This window comes from Danio rerio, chromosome 5, assembly GCF_052040795.2.
Source record: "Danio rerio strain M-AB ecotype USA chromosome 5, GRCz13ab, whole genome shotgun sequence".
NCBI lineage: Eukaryota > Metazoa > Chordata > Actinopteri > Cypriniformes > Danionidae > Danio > Danio rerio.
In genome coordinates this window covers 15,038,890-15,060,476 of record NC_141025.1, presented here as the reverse complement: position 1 = coordinate 15,060,476, position 21,587 = coordinate 15,038,890, and the positions used below count along the sequence as shown (strand labels likewise).

The 21,587-nt window shown below is 36.2% G+C and overlaps 1 protein-coding gene across 1 annotated transcript in view; it reads left to right on the top strand.

Annotated features, from left to right (window-relative positions):
* The window catches only part of npffr1l2 (neuropeptide FF receptor 1 like 2), a 73,391-nt gene that overhangs the window by 25,770 nt on the left and 26,034 nt on the right, over positions 1–21,587 (top strand). Inside the window, exon 2 of the mRNA NM_001171697.1 lies at positions 1,623–1,996. Coding sequence (NP_001165168.1) covers positions 1,648–1,996 — 349 coding nt within the window. The 5' untranslated portion in view covers positions 1,623–1,647. The remainder of the gene's footprint in view (positions 1–1,622; positions 1,997–21,587) is intronic.

The window sequence follows — 21,587 nt, the reverse complement described above, 5'->3', positions numbered from 1 at the left end:
CACGCGATTTAAAGCAAAAGGTTTTTGGGTGCATGTTTGAACAGACATATACACATAAATAATAATAATATCAACTCTCTGTGTTTGATTTTCTTTTTTTATACACAGGATTATGCCATCGAACTGTTGTATTAACACAATATCACACTCGTAGCAGTGCGATATGGCTGTATATATATATATATATATATATATATATATATATATATATATATATATATATATATATATATATATATATATATATATATATATATATATATAGGTATTAAATAATAAATACTATATAAATATCAAATATCATAAAATATAATATGGTAGTTTATCATAAAACTTAATTTAATTTTGTTCTAGGGCAGGGGTTTTCAAACTGTGGGTCGCACAGTGAGGAAAGGTGGGTTGTGCAACGTCACTTAGCTGCAGCTATATTATTTACGTTATGGTGAATCAAAACCAGAACGAGTGAACGGCTCTTTAGAGATGATTCTATTTTTTCAAATGAACCATTTAGGTTAAAACACATGAGCTGAAACAGTCTGAATCAGCATTGATTGAATGACTGAGTCAGATTCATTTGTACTGTCACGTGTCTACGTCAGTAGCGTGCAGCATTCATGACCGCAGCTGCAACGTGCTTGGTAAAATGGAAAAGTTTTTAAAACTAAAGGCATCGCAGACTTCTGATGCGTCTTCAGATCAAACCTAAAAAGGAGCAACACAGAAAATATGATCGGTCCTACCTCGATCTTAGTTTTATTGCCGGCAGAGGTCCATAGGGTGAGGAAGTCCTGATTTGTCTTTTATGCTTAGAAAAGCTTGCAAGTGCTAGCATGAAAACCTTACACCTGACAACAAATCTATCTGCATATGTCAACAAAGGTTGATCATATTTTCGTCAACAAAAAATGATCACAGTTACAGCCAGGATCCCACAAAAAGCACTTTAAGCCTTATTTTGTGCATATTGAATCGCAAAATCCAAAGTCACACACCATATATTTTTGACTGCTTTGAATGGATACATTTTTTAAACAATTTTTCCATATTAAAATATTATGGTGGGTCTTGAGATTGAATTACTTGCCTAGGTGGGTCCCAGAATAAAAAGTTTGGGAACCCCTGTTCTAGGGGGTTTTCAGCTTTAATTTGATAGGATCTCAAACTGGCAATCAAATTCCTGTTGCTGTGAGCTATATGTCAATAATGGTTATTCTCTATATATTAAATAAATTAATTTGTAATGATTTACAGATTTTATGCATTTTTACAAATTTTGACTGTTTTCTGTGTATTTCTTTTGTCTGTAGTACAGCATGCTCTCTGCACGCATCAGTTAAACTCTCTGCCAATAACAGAACAGAAAAGTAGTGCTGACAGTCTATTAGTGCTGGGGCTGTTGCTACACAGCAATCTGAAGATGCCGGAAAGCATTTATAAAGCATGCATCAGACGTGTCCGGCTGCTGAAACTGACTGCACATTTCCATTAGCCCTGATGCACTCTGGTGCTCCAATTCTTCACACAAACGCATTTTACACAGAAAAGCCATCTTTGTCTCTGTTTTGACGTTATTGATTTGAATCGGCTCTACTGTGACGTGTATGCAATTTGCTCACCCGCAGGTGCCGTGTGCAGCTCCAGGACAGCATGGCGGGTGAGCCAGGAGAAATGGAGACGTCACAGGAGCTCACCACACTTGATATGAACATCAGCCTTTCAAATGCCTACACGAACAACAGTAATGCTACCAACCACAGCAGCATCACCTACTACCCCTACTACCAGCACTCTCTGCCTGTGGCCGCCGCTCTGACTTTGGCTTACCTCTTCATCTTTCTGCTGTGCATGGTGGGAAACGGCTTGGTGTGTCTGATTGTGTTGGAGAATCGGCGGATGAGAACAGTCACGAACCTCTTCATACTTAACCTGGCTGTGAGCGACCTTCTAGTGGGGGTTTTTTGCATCCCAACAACCCTGGTGGACAACCTCATCACAGGTACACATCTCTACAATTACACAAACATCTGAAAGATAGAAGAAAAAAACATCTTAACCTCGTCTTTTACCTTGACCTCTTGCTTGCACCTCCACAGTTATGGCTAAATGTAAAAATCACACCTTTAGAGCAACTCTCCAGACAGTAATGAAGCCTACGGGACTGCATGCTCTTATCCTTTGCATTACTGAGGCTTGCACCTCAATAGCACCGTTCCAGATCTACACCTTAATGCTCAAGAATGACCTATTCTGACATTCACTGGCTGAAGCAAATATGTCAGTTCTCATGTTTGCTCTCGCTATTGGACTTTGGCTCTGTAGAGCAAATGTAAATAATGGATTCGGTTCAGAACTGCTCACGCTATTTCAACTTTCCACTCAATGCTTCTTTCTCCAGCAGCTGTGTGTCCTTGGTTGTTCTGAGCTACACGATTAACTTTTCTTTGGATGAAAGACATAAACATAAACACAAACATGTTTCAAACACTTTGGTTTAAAGAAAAACTGCCTGTGCATTGACTGTAGATGCTCTCTTTCACGATTAACTCACAAAACAGTGAAAATACATTTCCTGGCGAGAATTTCAAATAAATAGTGGTTTATGCTATAAGTGAACGTAAGGATATTAGAAAAAAGACATATGTGTATCAGTATAGTGCAGACCGTGTAGTGTTTCACTTTTTTTTTTGTGTGATTTTTTGCGAAAAAAAAATTTTTTTGTGACATTTTTGCAATAAAAAAAAAAAAATAAATGTACAGTTGAAGTCAGAATTATTAGCCCCCCACTTTAATTTTTTTTCTTTTTTTAAATATTTCCCAAATTATGTTTAACAGAGCAAAGAAGAAGAATTTTGTCTGTATTTATATTAGAATTATGTCTGATAATATTTTTTCTTCTGGAGAAAGTCTTATTTGTTTTATTTCGGCTAGAATAAAAGCAGTTTTTAATTTTTAAAAAACATTTTTCAGGTCAAATTTATTAGCCCCTTTAAGCTATATATATATATATATATATATATATATATATATATATATATATATATATATATATATATATATATATAAAGACTTTCTTGCTTCTAGAGTTGTTTGACTAAACACAGAACTCAACAGTGTTTAGCATTAAAATGATGGAAATATAATACAGTATAAATATTTAGATATGAAAACAAATAAATAATGTTAATACAGTATAAATCTTTATGTGGTGAGGCTTCTTGTCAAGATGGTGAAACTTGATGTGAAGCACTGTGTACTGCAGGCCAGGCTACTCTTTTTTTCAAAGCTTTTTTTCTTTAATTCAAAAAGGCATTTTCTGTACTTGCCGTGTTTGTATATAAAGCAATTTCAAAATAGTTCAAGTATAAAAAAACATAATAGATTTCTCTCTTCAAGTGCAATCACGTGCTTAAATCACATTTGAAAAATGAGGCCACATAGCAAAATTTCTCTGGTCCACACAATCAATGTTTGTTTGGCCCACATGCTGCAGTGAATTAAGCCTGATTTATACTTCTGCGTCAAGTGACCGGCGTAACCCACGGCGCATGCAACGCGCGTGGCTGTGCATTTATACTTCTGGGAGCCGTCTCTGTTGGTCTGCATTAACACTTCCGAAACGCTAGTTGGCAGTGAGGTGTAAATGTTACTCTGTGTTGAGTTTCTTCGCTGCTTTTTTGCTTTTCCTGAACACTTCCGGGATGTACAAGTGGCTCAAACTCGCTCATTTTGAGGCAGGAACCGGCGGACGTGCAGCAACTTTAACTATGAGGTAAACACAAAACAAAACTTTCCATCCGGAGCTCCTTCACAGGGCTCCACACTTGTAAACAATTGCTACATTGGGTTCGCGCCATTCGCGCGGGTCTCGGTCCCGCCCCGACTCGTCAGCGCTACCAAGCCGACCAATCACAGAGCTTGTGCTACGCGTTGTTGTGACGTGTAGTTACATTTTTTGAGAGGTGCACGTCAGCGGCGGCCACGTCGAAGGGCTATGCGTCAGCGCCGGAGCATACGCCGGTGTTTGAAGCAGAAGTATAAATCAGCCTTTACAGTACATGATTGGACCAAGTCTGGCTTCCAGGTAAGGGCCAAACATGGACCATGTCTGTACCAAGTTTAGCTAGGTTAATAATCCATAACTGGGCCTGATCTTGAAGCTAAGTTCCAGTAGCAACATATAGGATAGAACAGATTAATAATTCAAACAATTAAATCTTGGTTGTTTCCTGGATACAAATGGAGGCATTAGAAGATGCAAACAGGAAGATGGAAATTATTTTGTGTATTAAAATATTTCTTTAATTTTTCTTTTTTCAAATAATTAAAATGATTTTAAATGTAGGTCAAGATAGGCCAAATTTACGTGGCCCACATATATATATTTAAAATCTGAGCCAAATACTACATTTGATATCTGGTCTATGTCTTGTGTGCCTCCTCTGCCAAATTTGTGTCATTATGTGTGATCCACATGCGATATGCCAGTGCCAGATGTATGCCTGCTGTATGCCAAATCTGAGCCAGAATTCTTTGCTACCTGGGAGGAACACATTATAAATGTTTGATGCTTCACATGTGTTGCTCATATTATTATTTGGCCATGTTATTTCACATGTTCATTCATTCATTTTTAGTCTCTATTTCAGAGGTCGTCACAGCAGAATAAACCGTCAACTATTCCAGCATATGTTTTACACAGCGGATGCCTTTCCAGCTGCAACACAGTACTGGGAAACACCCATACACACTTATTCACACACTCATACACTACTGCCAATTTTGTTTACCCAATGCTTGGGATTTGAAACGGTGACCTTTTTGCTGTGAGGCGACAGTGCTGACTGTTTGCAATTGTGAATGTGCACCAGCATGTCTTTCTGATAAAATGACTTGATTTAGCCTGCCAACCATATTAAGTGTTAATTCCTCTGTTTTATTTTCACTGTCATCTTAGCTTGTTTGGCTGCAGTACAATCATAAAAACAGCAGTTTCTCCCTCTTGCTGTTTTTATTTATATAATCTGAATTAAATTTAATACACACCCTCTGGAACACAGCTGCTATTGATCGGTCATTTCACACTTCAGCAGTGAAAAACATGATGTAATTGGTCAAATTAACATCTACAAATCGACAACGTGAGTGTAAAGTTCATTAGGTGATCTCCTGACAGTGTGCAAATGAAAGAACACCAGGACAACAGCTCGCTTGCATAATGACCACCCCCAATCAACCAAGAGCAGCACAAATGAAAAACAATGCAGTTAATCATTACGTCGAGATAACATCTGCCTCTGGCCTCCCATATAAATTAATATAAATCCCTGCTCTCTAACAGCAACTATCGCTGCACGTAAAGTGCAAAATGCATTAAGACGGGCTATTCTGATAGTAAATAACAGCACAGATGCCAACAAACAGACTACCGTAAGTCTCTGCATGATTCATTTAAACACTCGCCTTCCATTAATTTTACATCTAATGCATATGCAATAAGGCATTGCTTATTTTCCACTTGGCATTAATAATAAACCCTGACAGATGTTTTGTTTCATGCCTGAAGATTTGTTTATAACTGAAAATCTTAAAATATGAAATATTTCCACATATGTCTATCTCTCCATGCTTGATAATAAAATCAATTAAACTCCAAAGGACAATTTACAGTTAAAGTCAGAATTAATAGCCCCCCTGTTTATTTTTTCCTCAAATTCCCATTTCCCCAACTGTTTAACGGAGAGCAGATTTTTTAAACACATTTCTAAACAGAATCATTTTAATAACTCATTTCTAATAACTGATTTATTTTATCTTTGCCATGATGACAGGAAATAATATTTGACTAGATGTTTTTCAAGACACTTCTATACAGCTTAAAGTGACATTATAAGGATTAACTAGGTTATTTAGATATTATTATTAGTTATTGTATAATGATGGTTTGTTCTGTAGACAATCGAAAAATATAACCTAAAGGGGCTAATAATTTTGACCTTAAAATGGGTTTTAAAACAATTAAAACTGCTATTATTCTAGCTAAAATAAAACAAATAAATACATATAATTTTATCAGACATACTGTGAAAATGTCCTTGCTCTGTTAAACATCATTTAGGGAATATTTTAAGGAAAAATATATATTTTTGTTTGTTAAATTAGTATTTTTCAGTGGGATTTTTTTAATCACCCACTCTCCCTTGGGATCTGTTCTCAGGCCATTACTCTTTATAATTTATGTATTACCTCTGGAGTCAGATGCACGATCATGGTTTCAACTCTCACTTTATGCTGATGTCATCCAACTATATTCTGTACCTGGATACCTATTCTACCAACCCAAATTGACAAAGTATCTGCTTGAGTGAATTAAATAAAATAATGGCTTAACCTACTTTTTCTGAAACTCAACATAGACAAAATCAAGATCATTTTTTATTTGTACAATATCATTTAGCAATATTCTCACTAGTTTCTCCTGTGAAATTGCTGGCTCCTACATCAAACTCTCAGTTACTGATACAAACTTAATGTACACTATCTGACAAAAGTCATGTCAAAGTTTTAGGAACAACAAATAATAACTTGACTTCTAGTTCATCATTTAGTGTCAGAAGTGACTTATATGAAAGGCTAAGGCCTCTAGATTACGCTTATTTTACCATAATAAAATATGATCATGCCTTGATTTTTACTTATTTAATTAGAAAAGTAAGGTCTGACTTTGCTTTGACAAAAGTCTTGTCACTTAACAGAAATAAAGTACAGTATAGAATATAAAGTCATGCTGCAGTTGAAAAATAATGAATATTGTGTTTGACTCTCATGGGTTTGGAGGACTGCATCCATAAATCTCTGCAATGACTCAAATAACTTATTAATAAAGTCATCTGGAATGACAAAGAAAGTGTTCTTGCAGGACTCCCAGAGTTCATCAAGATTCTTTGGAATCATCTTTAATGCCTCCCTCATTTTACTCCACACATGCTCAATAATCTTCATGTCTGGTGACTGGGCTGGCCAATTTTGGACCTTCTTTGCTTTTAGGAACTTTGATGTGGAGGCTGAAGTATGAGAATGAGCGGTATCCTGCTGAAGAATTTGCCCTCTCCTGTGGTTTGTAATCTAATGGGCAGCACAAATGTCTCTACCTCAGGCTGTTGATGTTGCCATCCACTCTGCAGATCTCTCACACGGCCCCATACTGAATGTAACCCCAAACAATGATTTTCTCTTCACTAAACGTGACTGATTTCTGTGAGATCTTGGGTCCATGCTGGTTCCAATAGGTCGTCTACAGTATTTGTGATGATTGGGATGCAGTTTAACTGATGATTCATCGGAAAAATCTACCTTCTGACACTTTTCCAAAAGATCAGCTAGAAGTGAAGTTATTATTTGATGCTCTTACAACGACGACAAGACTTTTGTCAGGTAGTGTAATTAGCTTTCAGGCTTAAATAAATTCCATAAATTCTTTCATTCCTTCATCACATCACCCAGCTTCCTCCCTTCATTAATATTAAAGACTCAAAAACTGTTATTCATGGATTCCTTACATCCTGAGTTTATTACTGTAATGCTCTCTACCCTGGTTTACCTTCCAGTTCTATTTCCATATTACAATATATTCAAAACGCCGCTGCTGGAATTCTTACTCATATCAAGCTCATATCTGCTCTGCTCATATCACCCCAATTTTACACAGCATCCACTGGCTTCCTTTGCCTCTTCTCTATGAGTGGCAGATCATTCAGTGTTGTTGCATCTAAGCCCTAGAACCCTCTCCCACACTCACTCTGCTGTATTAATAATATTTCTGAATTCAATTCTATCCTCAAAACGCATTTTCTGAAGGTTACAAGTTCTGCATCTGATTCTTTTCTGCTTTTTGCTATATTGCCACCTATCATACTCAGCAAACTGGTGTTTTTTTTATAAGATACAGCTTTGTGAATGTTGTATTTAATCAGAGATGTATAAAGTACTAGAGACCCGTACTTAAGTAAAAGTACAAGTGCTCTATCAAAAAGTGACTTGAGTAGAAGTAGAAGTGCTCTTTAATCACCATACTTAAGTGGAAGTACTAAAGTATTCAACATTTTTAGTACTTAAGTATTGCAAGTAGTTTATTTCAAAATTTACTACTCAAGTACTGAAAGTAAAAGTACAAGTATTGTGTAATGTAGCTATTAAAGAAGGCAGTCAAAAGACATCATATTGTTTTGTTTATTTTAAATATCTTTGGGGCACTTGATTAAGCAGAATGAAAAGAAACATGGCTTATGATACTGTTTTTCTCTGTAAATAATTTCTATGGTACAAGAACTCACATCGTCGGGCTCTTTTACCAGAAAATCACTTCACTGATGAGATAATTCAGCATGTTCATTCATACTCTCTCTCTCTCTCTCTCTTTTACACACACATACACACACACACCTAAATGTACACTCTCACACATTCATACAATCTCACACACAGTTCTCTCTCTATCTCTCTCTTACACACACACGCACACACACACACACACACATTTTTGTGAATTGTGGGGACATTACATAGGTTACAATTGTTTTTATACTCTACAAACTATATTTTTGAATGCTCTAACCTCAAATCCAATCTCTAAACCCAACCCTTACAGGAAATTATGTGTAGTTTTACTTTCTGAAAATAAAAAAATATTTAGTGTGATTGAATTTTATACATAATGTACACATAATTCACCATCTCCTCCTAACATCTGTGTAATACCGATGTTGTTATACATATACATGGGCACACACACACACAAACATGAAAATACACTCTTTTACACTCTCATACACTCTCTCTCTCTCACACACACACACACAGACGCACACACAGGTACAATCACACTGTTTCTCTCGTACATGCATTATTCACTCACACACACTCACACTTTGGTAGTTTTGAAGTTTAATTGGTTAATACCACAATAAACAGGAGTTTTGTCTTCTGGAAGCAGTCGTGAAACTAAACTAAACGAGCAAACTAAATCCTGTTGCACTAATTCACTTGATTTTGATTTTATTGTAAAAAAAAAGAAAAGAAAAACAGGAAAGCGTGTATACTACTGTGTTAAAAGAAAATCTAAAATACTTTATGGCTTATGGCTATGGTTTAGTATAAATTTTTTAAATTTTGATTATGTTTTTAATTCAATTGGTCTGGCACTTCATATGTTCTGTAGTATATTTATTAATTCTGGTACTTTTACCATAAACCAACTTCTTAACCAGTTGGTAGAGGCTGATATTTTAGAAATTATGGGATGTGTTGAGAAAAAAATGCATTGACTGTGTTAAATAGCGACATTATGAGTTAAGAAATGCAATAAAAAAAATATATTGCTTTTGTCTTGGTGTGACAGTTATAGGGTTAATTTTAATACAATTTTGTTCTTTAATACAGCAGTCAGATATATGAACCCTACTCATAATTTGACCTGCTTAAAGAAAGCACTCTTTCTGAATGTATCAAACAAAACTCATGCACAGAAGACAGCATGAGCATTTACAGCTAATAAACTCATGTCAATATTATACCGCCTGCTTTTTGAGCGCTGACAGGCGAGGTCTTATGATGATTGGTTATTATCTTCATCTGCTCAACAGAAAGGGCTTTAGAAATTAAGCGCTGTTCACCCATGGCGGGAAGAATACGCGGTTATCACAGGTAATAGACAAAGTGGAGAAAACTTGAACATCAGACACGCTCGTGTCTGGATGGATCGACAGCTTTAACAGCCAAGAAAAGAGGGAAAGTTACCTTACAAACAGGCCAGCGGGTCAAATGTCCAAAGTGAGAAAGAGAGAGGCAGAGGTGAAGTTTTACAACATTTCTCCCTAATAGTAAATTAGCGGCTCGTGTGCCGCCTTCACTCGCGCCTCCGTCCTCCGCCATAGTATTGCGACATCGCGCATAGGAGATAAATGACGTCATCACGTAATCACCGGTTATGACCTATTATTGAACTGATATCGATCATTTTGACACCCCTAGTAACGAGTAACGATGCAGCACATAAAAAATCTATCGGAGTAAAAGTATTAAATTCATGGAAAATATGTACTTAAGTAAAGTGGAAGTAGGAGAAAAAAATAATACTCCAGTAAAGTACAGATACTGCCTTTTAGTACTTAAGTACAGTAGTGAAGTAGTTCTACTTCGTTACTATACATCTCTGTATTTAATGTATAAAAAAGTGTTGTTAATCAGTTTATTCTATTCTATTCGAAGCAAAACACTTTGCACGTGTTTCATTGATGATATCATTAATGGTATTTTCTTTTCATGTCATCTGAATTAAAAAAAACTAATTCAAAGACTATGGGATCAAATTCTCACCTAAAGTATCAGAAAGAAGAGCACACAAAACATTCAAATATGAGCGGAAAAACTGACTGTCTAATTTTTGATTCACGCTCATTATCTTTCAGTATGCGACCTCATTGTTTCTTATTTTGCATTTAGTTTTTGCGCGTTATACTTTTACGCCCAATGCCTAAAAATGGTTGATTTATTATTTTTCTATTCGCAACCACAATACTTTAGGTGGTAGTTTTATCCTATAAAAGACTCAATGCTCTATTGGTACTAATGGGCCCAAAGTGTGCCAAGAAATTATCCCCCACACCATTACACCACCACCAGTCTGAACCATTCATACAAGGCAGGATGGATCCATGCTTTCATGTTGTTGATGCCAAATTCTGACCTTATCAACCAAATTTCACATCAGAAATTGAGACTCGTCAGACGTTTTTTCAATCTTCTACTGTCCAATTTTGGTGAGCTATGCGAATTGTAGCCTCAGTTTCCTGTTCTGACAGGAGTGACACCCGGTGAGGTCTTCTGCTGCTGTAGCCTATCTGCCTCAAGGTTGGACATGTTGTGCATTCAGAGATGCTCTTCTGCAAACCTTGGTTGTAACGAAGGGTTATTTGAGTTACTTACAACTAGAACCAGTCTGACCATTCTCCTTTGACATTAACCAGGCATTTGCACCCCCAGAACTGAGACTCAGTGGATATTTTCTCTTTTTTGGACCATTCTCTGTAAACCCTAGAGATGGTTGTGCGTGAAAATCGCAGTAGATCTGCTGTTTCTGAAATACTCAGACCAGCCCGTCTGGCACAAACAACCATGCCATATTCAAAGTCACTTAAATCACCTATCTTCGCCTTTCGGATGCTTGGTTGATGTCAGAGGAGAATGGTAATTGGCTGATTAGAAATTTGAGTTAACGAGCAGTTATAGATGTACCTAATAAATAGGTAGTACATGAGTGTACATGTTAAAAATTATATAGAGGAGTCTTGATTGGAAATAGGCGACGCAGTGGCACGTAGGTAGTGCTGTTGCCTCACTGCAAGAAGGTCGCTGGTTCGAGTCTCGGCTGGGTCAGTTGGCGTTTCTGTGTGGAGTTTGGGTTTCCTCTGGGTACTCCGGTTTCCCCCACAGTAGCAAGATATCCGGTGAAGGTAAATTGGATACAGGCTAAATTGTCCGTAGTGAATGTAAGTGAATGAGTGTGTATGGATGTTTCCCAGAGATGGGTTGCAGCTGGAAGGGCATCCGCTGTGTAAAACATGTGCTGGATAAGTTGGCGGTCCATTCCACTGTGGCGACCCCGAATAAATAAAGGGACTAAGCCAAAAAGAAAATGAATGAATGAATGAATGAATGATTGGAAATAAAACAAATAAATGATCTACAATTCCATTATGCATAATGTAGCATATTTGTACAGTATTTACTTAATTGTTCTGTAAATAATTAAAATTGAGCTAGCTTTTAGTGTTATATTGAAAGATGAAAGAAAGCCACAACCCTCCTACAAACTCTTCCTCATCCGAAAAGTTGTTGAAAGTGGTCAAAAGCGGATAAATCTTCACCCTACACTCGTTGACTGTTTACATTTTTATCTTCATTTCTTTTTTTGCTGATGGCGCGCAGCACCCCTGCAGTGTGTGTGCGGCCCCATGTTGAGAGCCACTATCTCACGCCTGCTTCACCTCAGGGGGCTTTGGTGGAATTCGCTTTTTTTTTTTGCTTACAAAGTCCGCCATGTGAATAGCAATAGCACCATGGTGTGATGGCTACTTGGTCTTAAAAAGAATAGGAGATGGAACTCTGATAGGTTAATGCATGTTACACCCAAAACACTCCCATAACCCATCAACATTTTTAGGGCTCTATCATACACTTGGCACAATAAGGTGCAAGACGTGTTTGGTACGATGCGTTGCTATTTTCAGACTAATGCAACCCTAATTTTCACGTTTTGTGCAGCATTGTTTAAATAGCAAATTTGTTTGTACCGCTTTGTGGACTTGTGTTCTGGTCTTAAAATATATGTTTGTTGCTATTGAGAAACTGAAATAGACTACACAATTGATTAATACACACAGGAGGGACAAAAGTACACAAACATCTTCACAAATGAGAAAAAAAAAGGATTAAAATGTTACAAAAACTATTATGTTCTACATAAAAATGAAAACCAATTGCCACTTTGGCTTATTTCAGTTTATTCATGACAACTTGCTTTTGTATTATGTTATTATTATTATCCTTATCCTCTAACGCAAAGAAGTTAATTAAAAAGTAAAGAGAAAGTAAAGAGGCCAAATGGAGAAGGCTCATTGTTTATCCTCGCGCTACAAAGCCACTTACGAAGTTCGTCATGTAAATAGCAAATGCGCCATGGCGCGACACACATGACTCTTAAAGGCAATGAGAGAAGAAAACTCTGGTTTAATGCGTGTTATTCTCAAAACAAATCCATAACTTATTAAAAAAATAGGCACTACCTTGTTAGACCATGGGCCACAGCGCAAACCATATTTTTCCATTCTTAAAATAGCAAAAGTGTGTTAGGACACACCCTTAATGCTTATGCACCATGCACTTTAGACTTTGCGCCTCAATCATTAAAATAGAGCCCTTATACAATGTGATGAATGTTTTTCCTGTTCTTAAAATAAAAAAGTGTATTCAGACATGCTTTCACACCTATAGATCGATTGTTTTGTTCTGAAAAAAATACAAATACAAATATATATATATATATATTTGTAAAGGGCACAAACAAAAATATAATTTGTATATTTTTCTTGGAAAAAAATATTGTTTTGAAATGAATTTCGTTTGGTATAATTTTAATCTTAATTTTAATGGATCTTTTGTTAGTCAGTTATCTATAAACAAGAAAAATGAATAACATTTGAGGTGATGAGGCAAATTTGTGTGATCTGACTGGGGCTTTTGTTTTTGAACCTGGTGCATTTGCTCCCTTATCTCGGTTTATTTGGGTATATGTGACATCCGAAATCGCTCTCTGATCCACGCCAAGACAATCAGAGAATCAATTAGAAAAATGAATTCTAGAGCAAGAGAAAGCAATAAGATCCAACTAACTACAAGTCTAGATCAGACTGTATTATGGAAATATATATATAAAACACCTTTCCCGGTAGAAATTGTATCTCCACTCTTATTATCTTTTCTTGCAGCCATATATATATATATATATATATATATATATATAAGATATAAGATATAAGAAAAAAAAATGCTTGATCTGACATAGTGACTTTCGTAACCAGCAATAAATACAGTGTGATCTGCCCAGGGCTTTAGATTGTTAAAATAGAGCTCCTTGCCTTGGTAACTCCTTTTATATGTTGCTAAGCCTGCTACTTAGCCTGTCCTCTCATTGTTATTGATTTTCTTATTGGTTTATTATTATTGTAAAGCACCACCCAGACAATCATTATTGCAGAATGTTTCAGAATAATACCAAATCACGATTACTCTTGTCTTAGCTGAGTATACATTTCCCTTTAGGTTTCTTGCATTAGTCTCCTCTTAAAGGAATACTCAAAATAATCCAATGTATGTGCTCTCATAGAGAATTAAGAGCTGTATTTTTTGTATGTGACTTACCAAAGTGTCCATTGCCAGCGCTTGCTTTAAAGATGGTCACTTCTTCTGGATATGAAATTGAAATGATCATGAGCTATTGATGCACCTCTGGGAGATCACAGAGCTGAAGTGCTCATTGGTAACTGGTATTTCCCTGGCAGTCAGAAGAGAGAACAATATACAATTTGAAACTGTTCTCTTTTAAAACGCAAAGCTTGTGCACAGGCACTGCATGCAAGTGTATAATGGTCACGCACCTCCATCAAGTACATTAACATAGACACGCGCACAAGAGCCGTGATTGCGCCGCAAGCAGTGTCCACTGCAGCCACTGTTGCATTATTAACAGATGGATAGACCTGCAGTGCTAAAGCATTTTCATTAAAAGAGATTTCAGTGTTGAAGCTTACTGAATCTTACCCTGATCCTTTGCACAATGGTTGTTTTTCTCTTGTTTGAAACTGTGAAAAATGCAGGGCTCCACCAGTGGTGTAAAGTGATGAATTACAAATACTTAAATTACTGTTATTGAGTAGTTTTCCTCAGGAATCGTAATTTACTAAGAAGTTTAAAATGTGTACTTTTACTTTCCCTTGAGTACATCTTTAGTGCTGTATTAGTACTTTTATTCCTCTACTTTGCTTTTTCTTGTCTATGGAGCTTAGTCTTGTGATTCCTGCTCAATCAAATCGCACATAGAATTGTATTTTGTATTCAGTAGATTGCATAATGAACAACCTCAAGACAAGGGTGATTTAAAATTAAAGTAAACTGTTTGGAAGCATTTAAAATGTCCAAGAAGATGTTCAAAATGTTTACATGCATTAATCCAGAGATGTTTAGATACATGTCACTGATTAGAAAAAGATGGATGTTTACTGTATGATGACCGAAATGGCCGTTAACACCTAGCAGGCACAAGACGTCAACATGACTTTAGATTGTCAGGTAAACAGTTGTACCCTAACGTTGTAGGGACGGTGCATTTTGTTTGGAAATGAAAATTGGGTTGACATCAGAATCCAATGTCAGGTCAATGTCAATGTCCAACATCCAACCTAATATCAACCAAATATTTGGTTGCCATATCTTATGAAAAATGCCAGCTTTTGATGTCAATATGATGTTGGTTTAAGATTTTGTTCACTTTCCAACACAACCTAAAATTAAATAATACCAGCGTAATTTGATGTTGTTGTTGGACATCAAAATAACTTTGTTCTTAGACGCTGGCTAGACACTGAATTTTGATCACCTGACATCCTGACTTTAATCTAACCTAATATTAATGTCTTATGATGTTGTGTGCAAAATGTCACAAAAATACATGTAAATACATCAGCTTTTTACACTGTAATACTACTCACTACTTTTAAATACTTTTTACAGGGCTACTTTTTACTCATACTTTGAGTAATATTTACAACAGATACTTTTACTCTACTTGCACTACATTTTTGGGCAAGTAATGGTACTTCTACTTATGTTCAGCCACACAAGTCCTTCATGTTGTCTCAGCACAAACAGATTAAGGTAATGTAATTGTTTCAACAAATTTGAGTGGATTGAACATAAAAACATTTAGTTAGAAATAAAAAAATGATGAATTGTGTAGTTTCAACTCATTTTAAATGAGAAATAATCTTACCTCATTATCATTTTAAATAAGAAGAACAAGCAGCAAAGTCTTTTTTTTAGTGTATGAGTTGGTAGAGGGTCTCATAATTATAAAGATTCAGAGCCTATCATACACCTGTTTGGTGCGTTTTGTTGATATTTTTAGAACAGCGCAATATTAACTTTTATATTTTATGCAACGTTGTTTAGCAAATCCATATGTGCCACTCTGTAGACTTATGGGTGTGCTGGTCCAAAAATGAGGTGTGTTAGGGCGCATTGTTAGCATGTTGTTATTTTGAGGAAATGAAATAGATTGCGCCACTGACCAACTAAAAGCTGGTCTAAAGGCCAGCGCAGAGCACGTTAGTTACGTGCCTATGCAAGTCTAAATGCTTACAAATTTGCTTAATACACATATATATTTATTTATTAAAAACTGCTTTTATTCCAGCCAAAATAAAACAAATAAAGTTTTCTCTAGAAGAAAAAAAATATTATCAGACATACTGTGAACATTTCTTTGCTCTGTTTATCATAATTTAGAAAATATTAAAAAAAGAAACAAATTAAAAGTGGGGCTAATAAGTCTGACTTTAACATTATGTGTATATAAATATATATATATATATACATATATATATATATATATATATATATATATATATATATATATATATATATATATATATATATATATATATATATATATATATATATATAAATATTTATATATAGGGTATAAGAATAGGACGTGTGTTCCGATATAAGTCAGTTTGACCACACTTCACTATTTTTGAACATCTATTAGTTTGCTGGAAATTAAAACTGAATTTAGAAATAGCTTTAAAACAAATCTTTGCGCTTAACAAACAAAATTAAATATGTAGGCTAGTTGGATGTCTTCAGTAGAGTGCGTAAAGCACCGTTACCTTATCCACGAAAGTAAAGAAGTAAAGTAAAGAGTAAAAGTAAAGTAAAGAGAAGGTAAAGAGGTTGAATGAAGGAGGCTTCATTATTATTATTTAATTTGTACTTTATGTATAGCAAGAAGCTTTTAAGTTATGTAGCAGATTGAGACAAAACATATTGGCTTGTTGAAAATAAACAAAAAAAAAAGCATGCCCTGGGGATTTGTGGCTTATGCTGACCCCAAAACAAGGTACATACTGTACCAAACTGTGAGCACATCACACCCCTAGTATACAATGGCCAGAAATAATAAACACACCCTGACAGACTTCTCAGGAAAACATTAATCTTGCATTTAATTTATGTTCATGCTTGCTGCTGGTATCCTGAAGCTCAAATCTTTGAAATCGTTAAAATGCATTTTTTAAACAGGCACCAACTTTATAAATCAGCTGCACTTTTCAAAACACATTTCTTTCTAATCATCGTATCAGAATGATTTCAAAAGGATTATTTGTCACCGAAGACTAGAGTAGTGGCTGCTAAAAATGAAGCTTTGCCATCACAGGAATAAATTACTTTAAAAAAAAAGAGTGGCTTATAGAGAATAAATGAGAAAGTGAAATCTCAAATATTCCTGCTGAGCTTTACTCATTTTACTCTTATTACCCATGTCTGGTTTGAGTTTTGTAATGACTGGCCTTTATGTTTCCTCCAATAAAGCTTCATATATAAAGATTCTCCTATACTCTTCTACGGAACTAAGAGCTGCATCTTTGTTCGAGACTGAACAAAGTGTCCAATGCAATAAGCCTGCATGCACCATCTCTTATTGCATTACAGATAGTTTCTTATCTTGGATATAAATAAAATGGTCAGCAAACACAAAGGTCAAAAAAGCTCACAAATCTCAGGCACAATTAGTGGCCTGGATATTGTGGAGGTACATTAGTAGTGCCTCAGACTGTAAATACGGTCCAAGATTAAAGCACCAAGTGTCTTTCAATAGTACCTGTGTATAAGATGCAGTGCATATCTTGTGCAAATTTGCATATTGCAGGCCTATGGTTTTCATTGGCTGATTGTAAACAATTTGATGTTCATTGATTTTGAGTGAAAGGGAACTGAAGCTACTCAAAAGACGTAAATCTATGTTGGAAAAATGAAATCGATGTTTTTTAAAAGTCTTGTGCAGTGCTTTGAAATGTGTATTTTTATTTGATGTTTGACGTAATCTCAACTGAAGCACGAAGACAGGGTGGGACATAGTGTAAACCCTCCCCTTTAAAAAAACAGCTAATAGTGTAACACGGAGAATGACACTTACAACAGAGGTGCGGTTCCACATGCAGGTTTAATGGGCAGTCAGGCAAGCAATGGTCAACACGGGTGCAAACAGATGTATAAAGACAATCCAGAATCGTGGTCGGAATAACAGGCGAGAGGTCGGAAGGCAGGCGGCAGACAGGGACAAAAAGACAAATTAGGTTAGGGTCAAAACTTTTTTGTAACAAAATTAGAAAATAAAAGTTACCATGACTGACGTCCACTACACAATATCAGTTTTCCCAGACTGTGACGTTAATAAGCGGTTAAAACAGCAAAAAAAAAAAAATTTATTAAATAAAAAAAATTATAAAATTTCTGAACAGTCTTTCATTATTTTATGCAATATAACGTTATGTGTCAACAATCTGTAAAAAAACAAACAAACAAACAAACAAACATGTAACCACAATCGAGTCTTATGATACATTAATATCCAGTTTACTAACACCACCAATAATTCATTATTAATTAATAAGCACATTATAAATGTGTTAAGAATAGAGCATTTGTAGCAGCAGTTATAAACTGCATACTAATGTTTATTAATGTAGATTTAATGCTTAACAGATAATGAATTCACTATTTGCTAATGCTTACTAAACGGGTTATAGTACGTGTAGTTATTATAAAGTGTTACCATATATGCTTGACATCCTCTGGCATTTTGAAAATACAAACATTACTTGTGCAGGCCACTGTGCCATTATTTATTTGCTGCTCACTGCACACGATACAATCACCAACCGATGAGAGTGATTGTAAATGTAGGAAAGATGATTGCTCGAAAGTTACTACCTTTATGTGTGTGCGCATGCACACAATCCACACAGCTTTGCTTGCTGGTTTTCATTCGGACTCATTCACATCCTCTCTCTCTCACACACACACACATGCATGTATTCACCACACAAAAGTTAATGACGGATCAGAACGCAAAACACGAAAATCTGACATTTCCTGCAACAGGATCCAGCAAGATCCAGCTCAAATTCAGCACTACGTTGATCCATTCAGCCAGAAGTGACAAACTACAAGCTTTATATTTTGATATCAGGTTTATATCTTCTAAACGCAACATTAGTCACTGTTTTGGAACACACTAGCTTATAGATATCCTAAAAACAACCAATACTGATACTAACATCTCACTCATTCATTTTCTTTTCGGCTTAGTCCCTTTATTAATCAGGGGTCACCACAGCGGAATGAACCGCCAACTTATCCAGCACATGTTTTACACAACGGATGTCCTTCCAGCCGCAACCCATCACTGGGAAACACCCACACACTCTTGCACACACTCACATACACAATGGCCAATTTAGTGTATTCAATTCACCTATAGTGCATGTCTTTGGAGTTGTGGAGGAAACCGGAATACCCGGAGGAAACTCACGTGAACATGGGAAGAACATGCAACCTTCACACAGAAATGCCAACTGACCCAGCTGGGGCTCGAACCAGTGAACCTCTTGCTGTGAGGCGATTGTGCTACCCACTGCGCCACCGAGCTGCCCCGATACTAGCATCTAAAAATAATTTAATTATTACTTTTAAAATACTTTTAAAATAGCTACTTAAAAAGATAAAGATTTAACATTAGTGGAGTTGAAATTAAAATCATTGACACTAAGGGGCAGTTTAGATCTGGACATTAAATGCATTTTTTTTAAATAGCTTTCCAATTGTGAAAAGGGCACAAGTGGCCCCATTTTTCAGTTTTAGAAAGCAGAACTTTTGCTACAGTTATGCCTTCTGTCCACAAAACAGAGTGTTTTGTAAACGCTGAAGGGGCCACTTTTGTTTTAAAATGCTGTTTCTCCGGTGGTGCAGAGGGTAAAGTTCTTGCCTCACAGCAAGAAGGTTGCTCGTTCAAGCCTCGGCTGGGTCAGTTGGTATTTCTGTGTGGAGTTTGCATGTTCTCCCCATGTTCGCGTGGGTTTCCTCCAGGTGCTCCGGTTTCCCCCACAAGTCCAAAGACATGCGCTATAGGTGAATTGTCCGTAGTGTATATGTGTTTCCCGGTGATGGTTTGGTTTGCAGCTTGAAAGGCATCCACTGCGTAAAAAAATGTGTTGCATACGTAAGCTGGCGGTTCATTCCGCTGTGATGACCCCAGATTAATACAGGGACTAAGCCGAAAAGAAAATGAACGAATGAATGCTGCTGCTCCGTGTCAGTATGGATGGGTGAAAATGAGGACATCTGAAACCAAGAGTGGGCTGCCAAAATTTGCATTCCCTGATTGGGGCCTTTTCTCAATTTCAAGTACATAAAGTTCAGATTTGCATCCTTTCCCTGTAAGTTCAGAAAATTGCAGTTTATAATGAACTCCCAAGGACATGTCGGGTAAATCTTCAGTTTCAACAACGGTGCACTTTTTTAATGCCATTCACAACATCTTCACAATTAAATGAAAACATGACATGAAGCAATGTCTCTTTAAATTTTTATATTAACAACTCAAACATAACAGACACCAAAAATATTAAGGCATCATGTAAATAATTATACGACCGTCATCTACACTGTATGCAAATTTATACCAAAATGGAACTTAATTTCACTGAAAAATGTAAAGCAATAAATGCATGGTGAATTACTAAATAGCCATTTTTTTGCTGAACATAATAATCGGTATGCTATAATTTTAATAATCAATAATAACTGTAAACATAAAATACAATACGTTTATACAATATAGGAAATAAAGGCAAGCAATTGGTGAAACATATGGAATCAGAGTGCATAGTTACATAAAATAATAGGTATATTAACTTATTTTTGTACTCAGCCGAAACACATTACCTAAGAACAAGTAGGCTAATGGATTCAAGAAACTGACTCGTTAGATATAGGACTACACAAGATGGATTATAGATCAGCTCGCGTTTAACAACTACAGAGAGATGACATCCAGCAGAAGATTGCCTGGCGCTCAGATGCAAAATACAATGAGGCAGCTTTCAGTATGTCAAAGTGCGTGTATGGTCATGTGATGTGTGCTTTTAGAGGTGTAGTGTGGATGGAGAGCTTTTCAGAAATGCTTGATGAAGCGCCAGTGTGGATGTGGATCACTTTCATTCTAAAATGCCATTTTAAAACGAAAACGTATTAGTGTAAAAGGGGCCTGGGACAAGTCTGGACAAGTCTAAATGCATCTGGTTGTTGTTGAAACCACTTAAAAACATGTTTCTACTCTGAAAACGTAACAAATAAATAAATAAAGTGAGAGTATAACAGACTTAAAATCTTTGTACCTGAAAGGTAAATCATGTCCTTATGATATAATTTGGCCGTAAATAAAAAAGCAAAATGAATGAATGATAGACTAATTTCGAAAGGAGCATGTGATATGATTGATCGCGACTAGTGTCTCATCTGAAGTCATTGATAAATCAATCAGATTAATCGAAACCCACAATAAATAGCCCATCTCACATTACACCCTTATCTGCTTTTAAATAATCCCCCGATCCACTCCATCTCCACATTTCCTCCATTATCAGGGGGAGCTCTCGAGAACTACCTGATCTCGGACCCCCTTACTGTCACGACGGAGAGTGACACTGACAACAGAAGGTAGGATCCAAATGCAGGTTTATTCAAAGTCAGGCAAGCGATGGCTAACACAGGTGCAAACAGATCTATACAGGCAGTCCAGAATCGTAGTCAAACACAGGCGAGAGGACAGAAGGCAGGCGGCTAAACAGGAGAACTGGATAAACAAGGCTAAGATCAAAACACGGGAAACCAAGACCAGGATAACGTGTTGT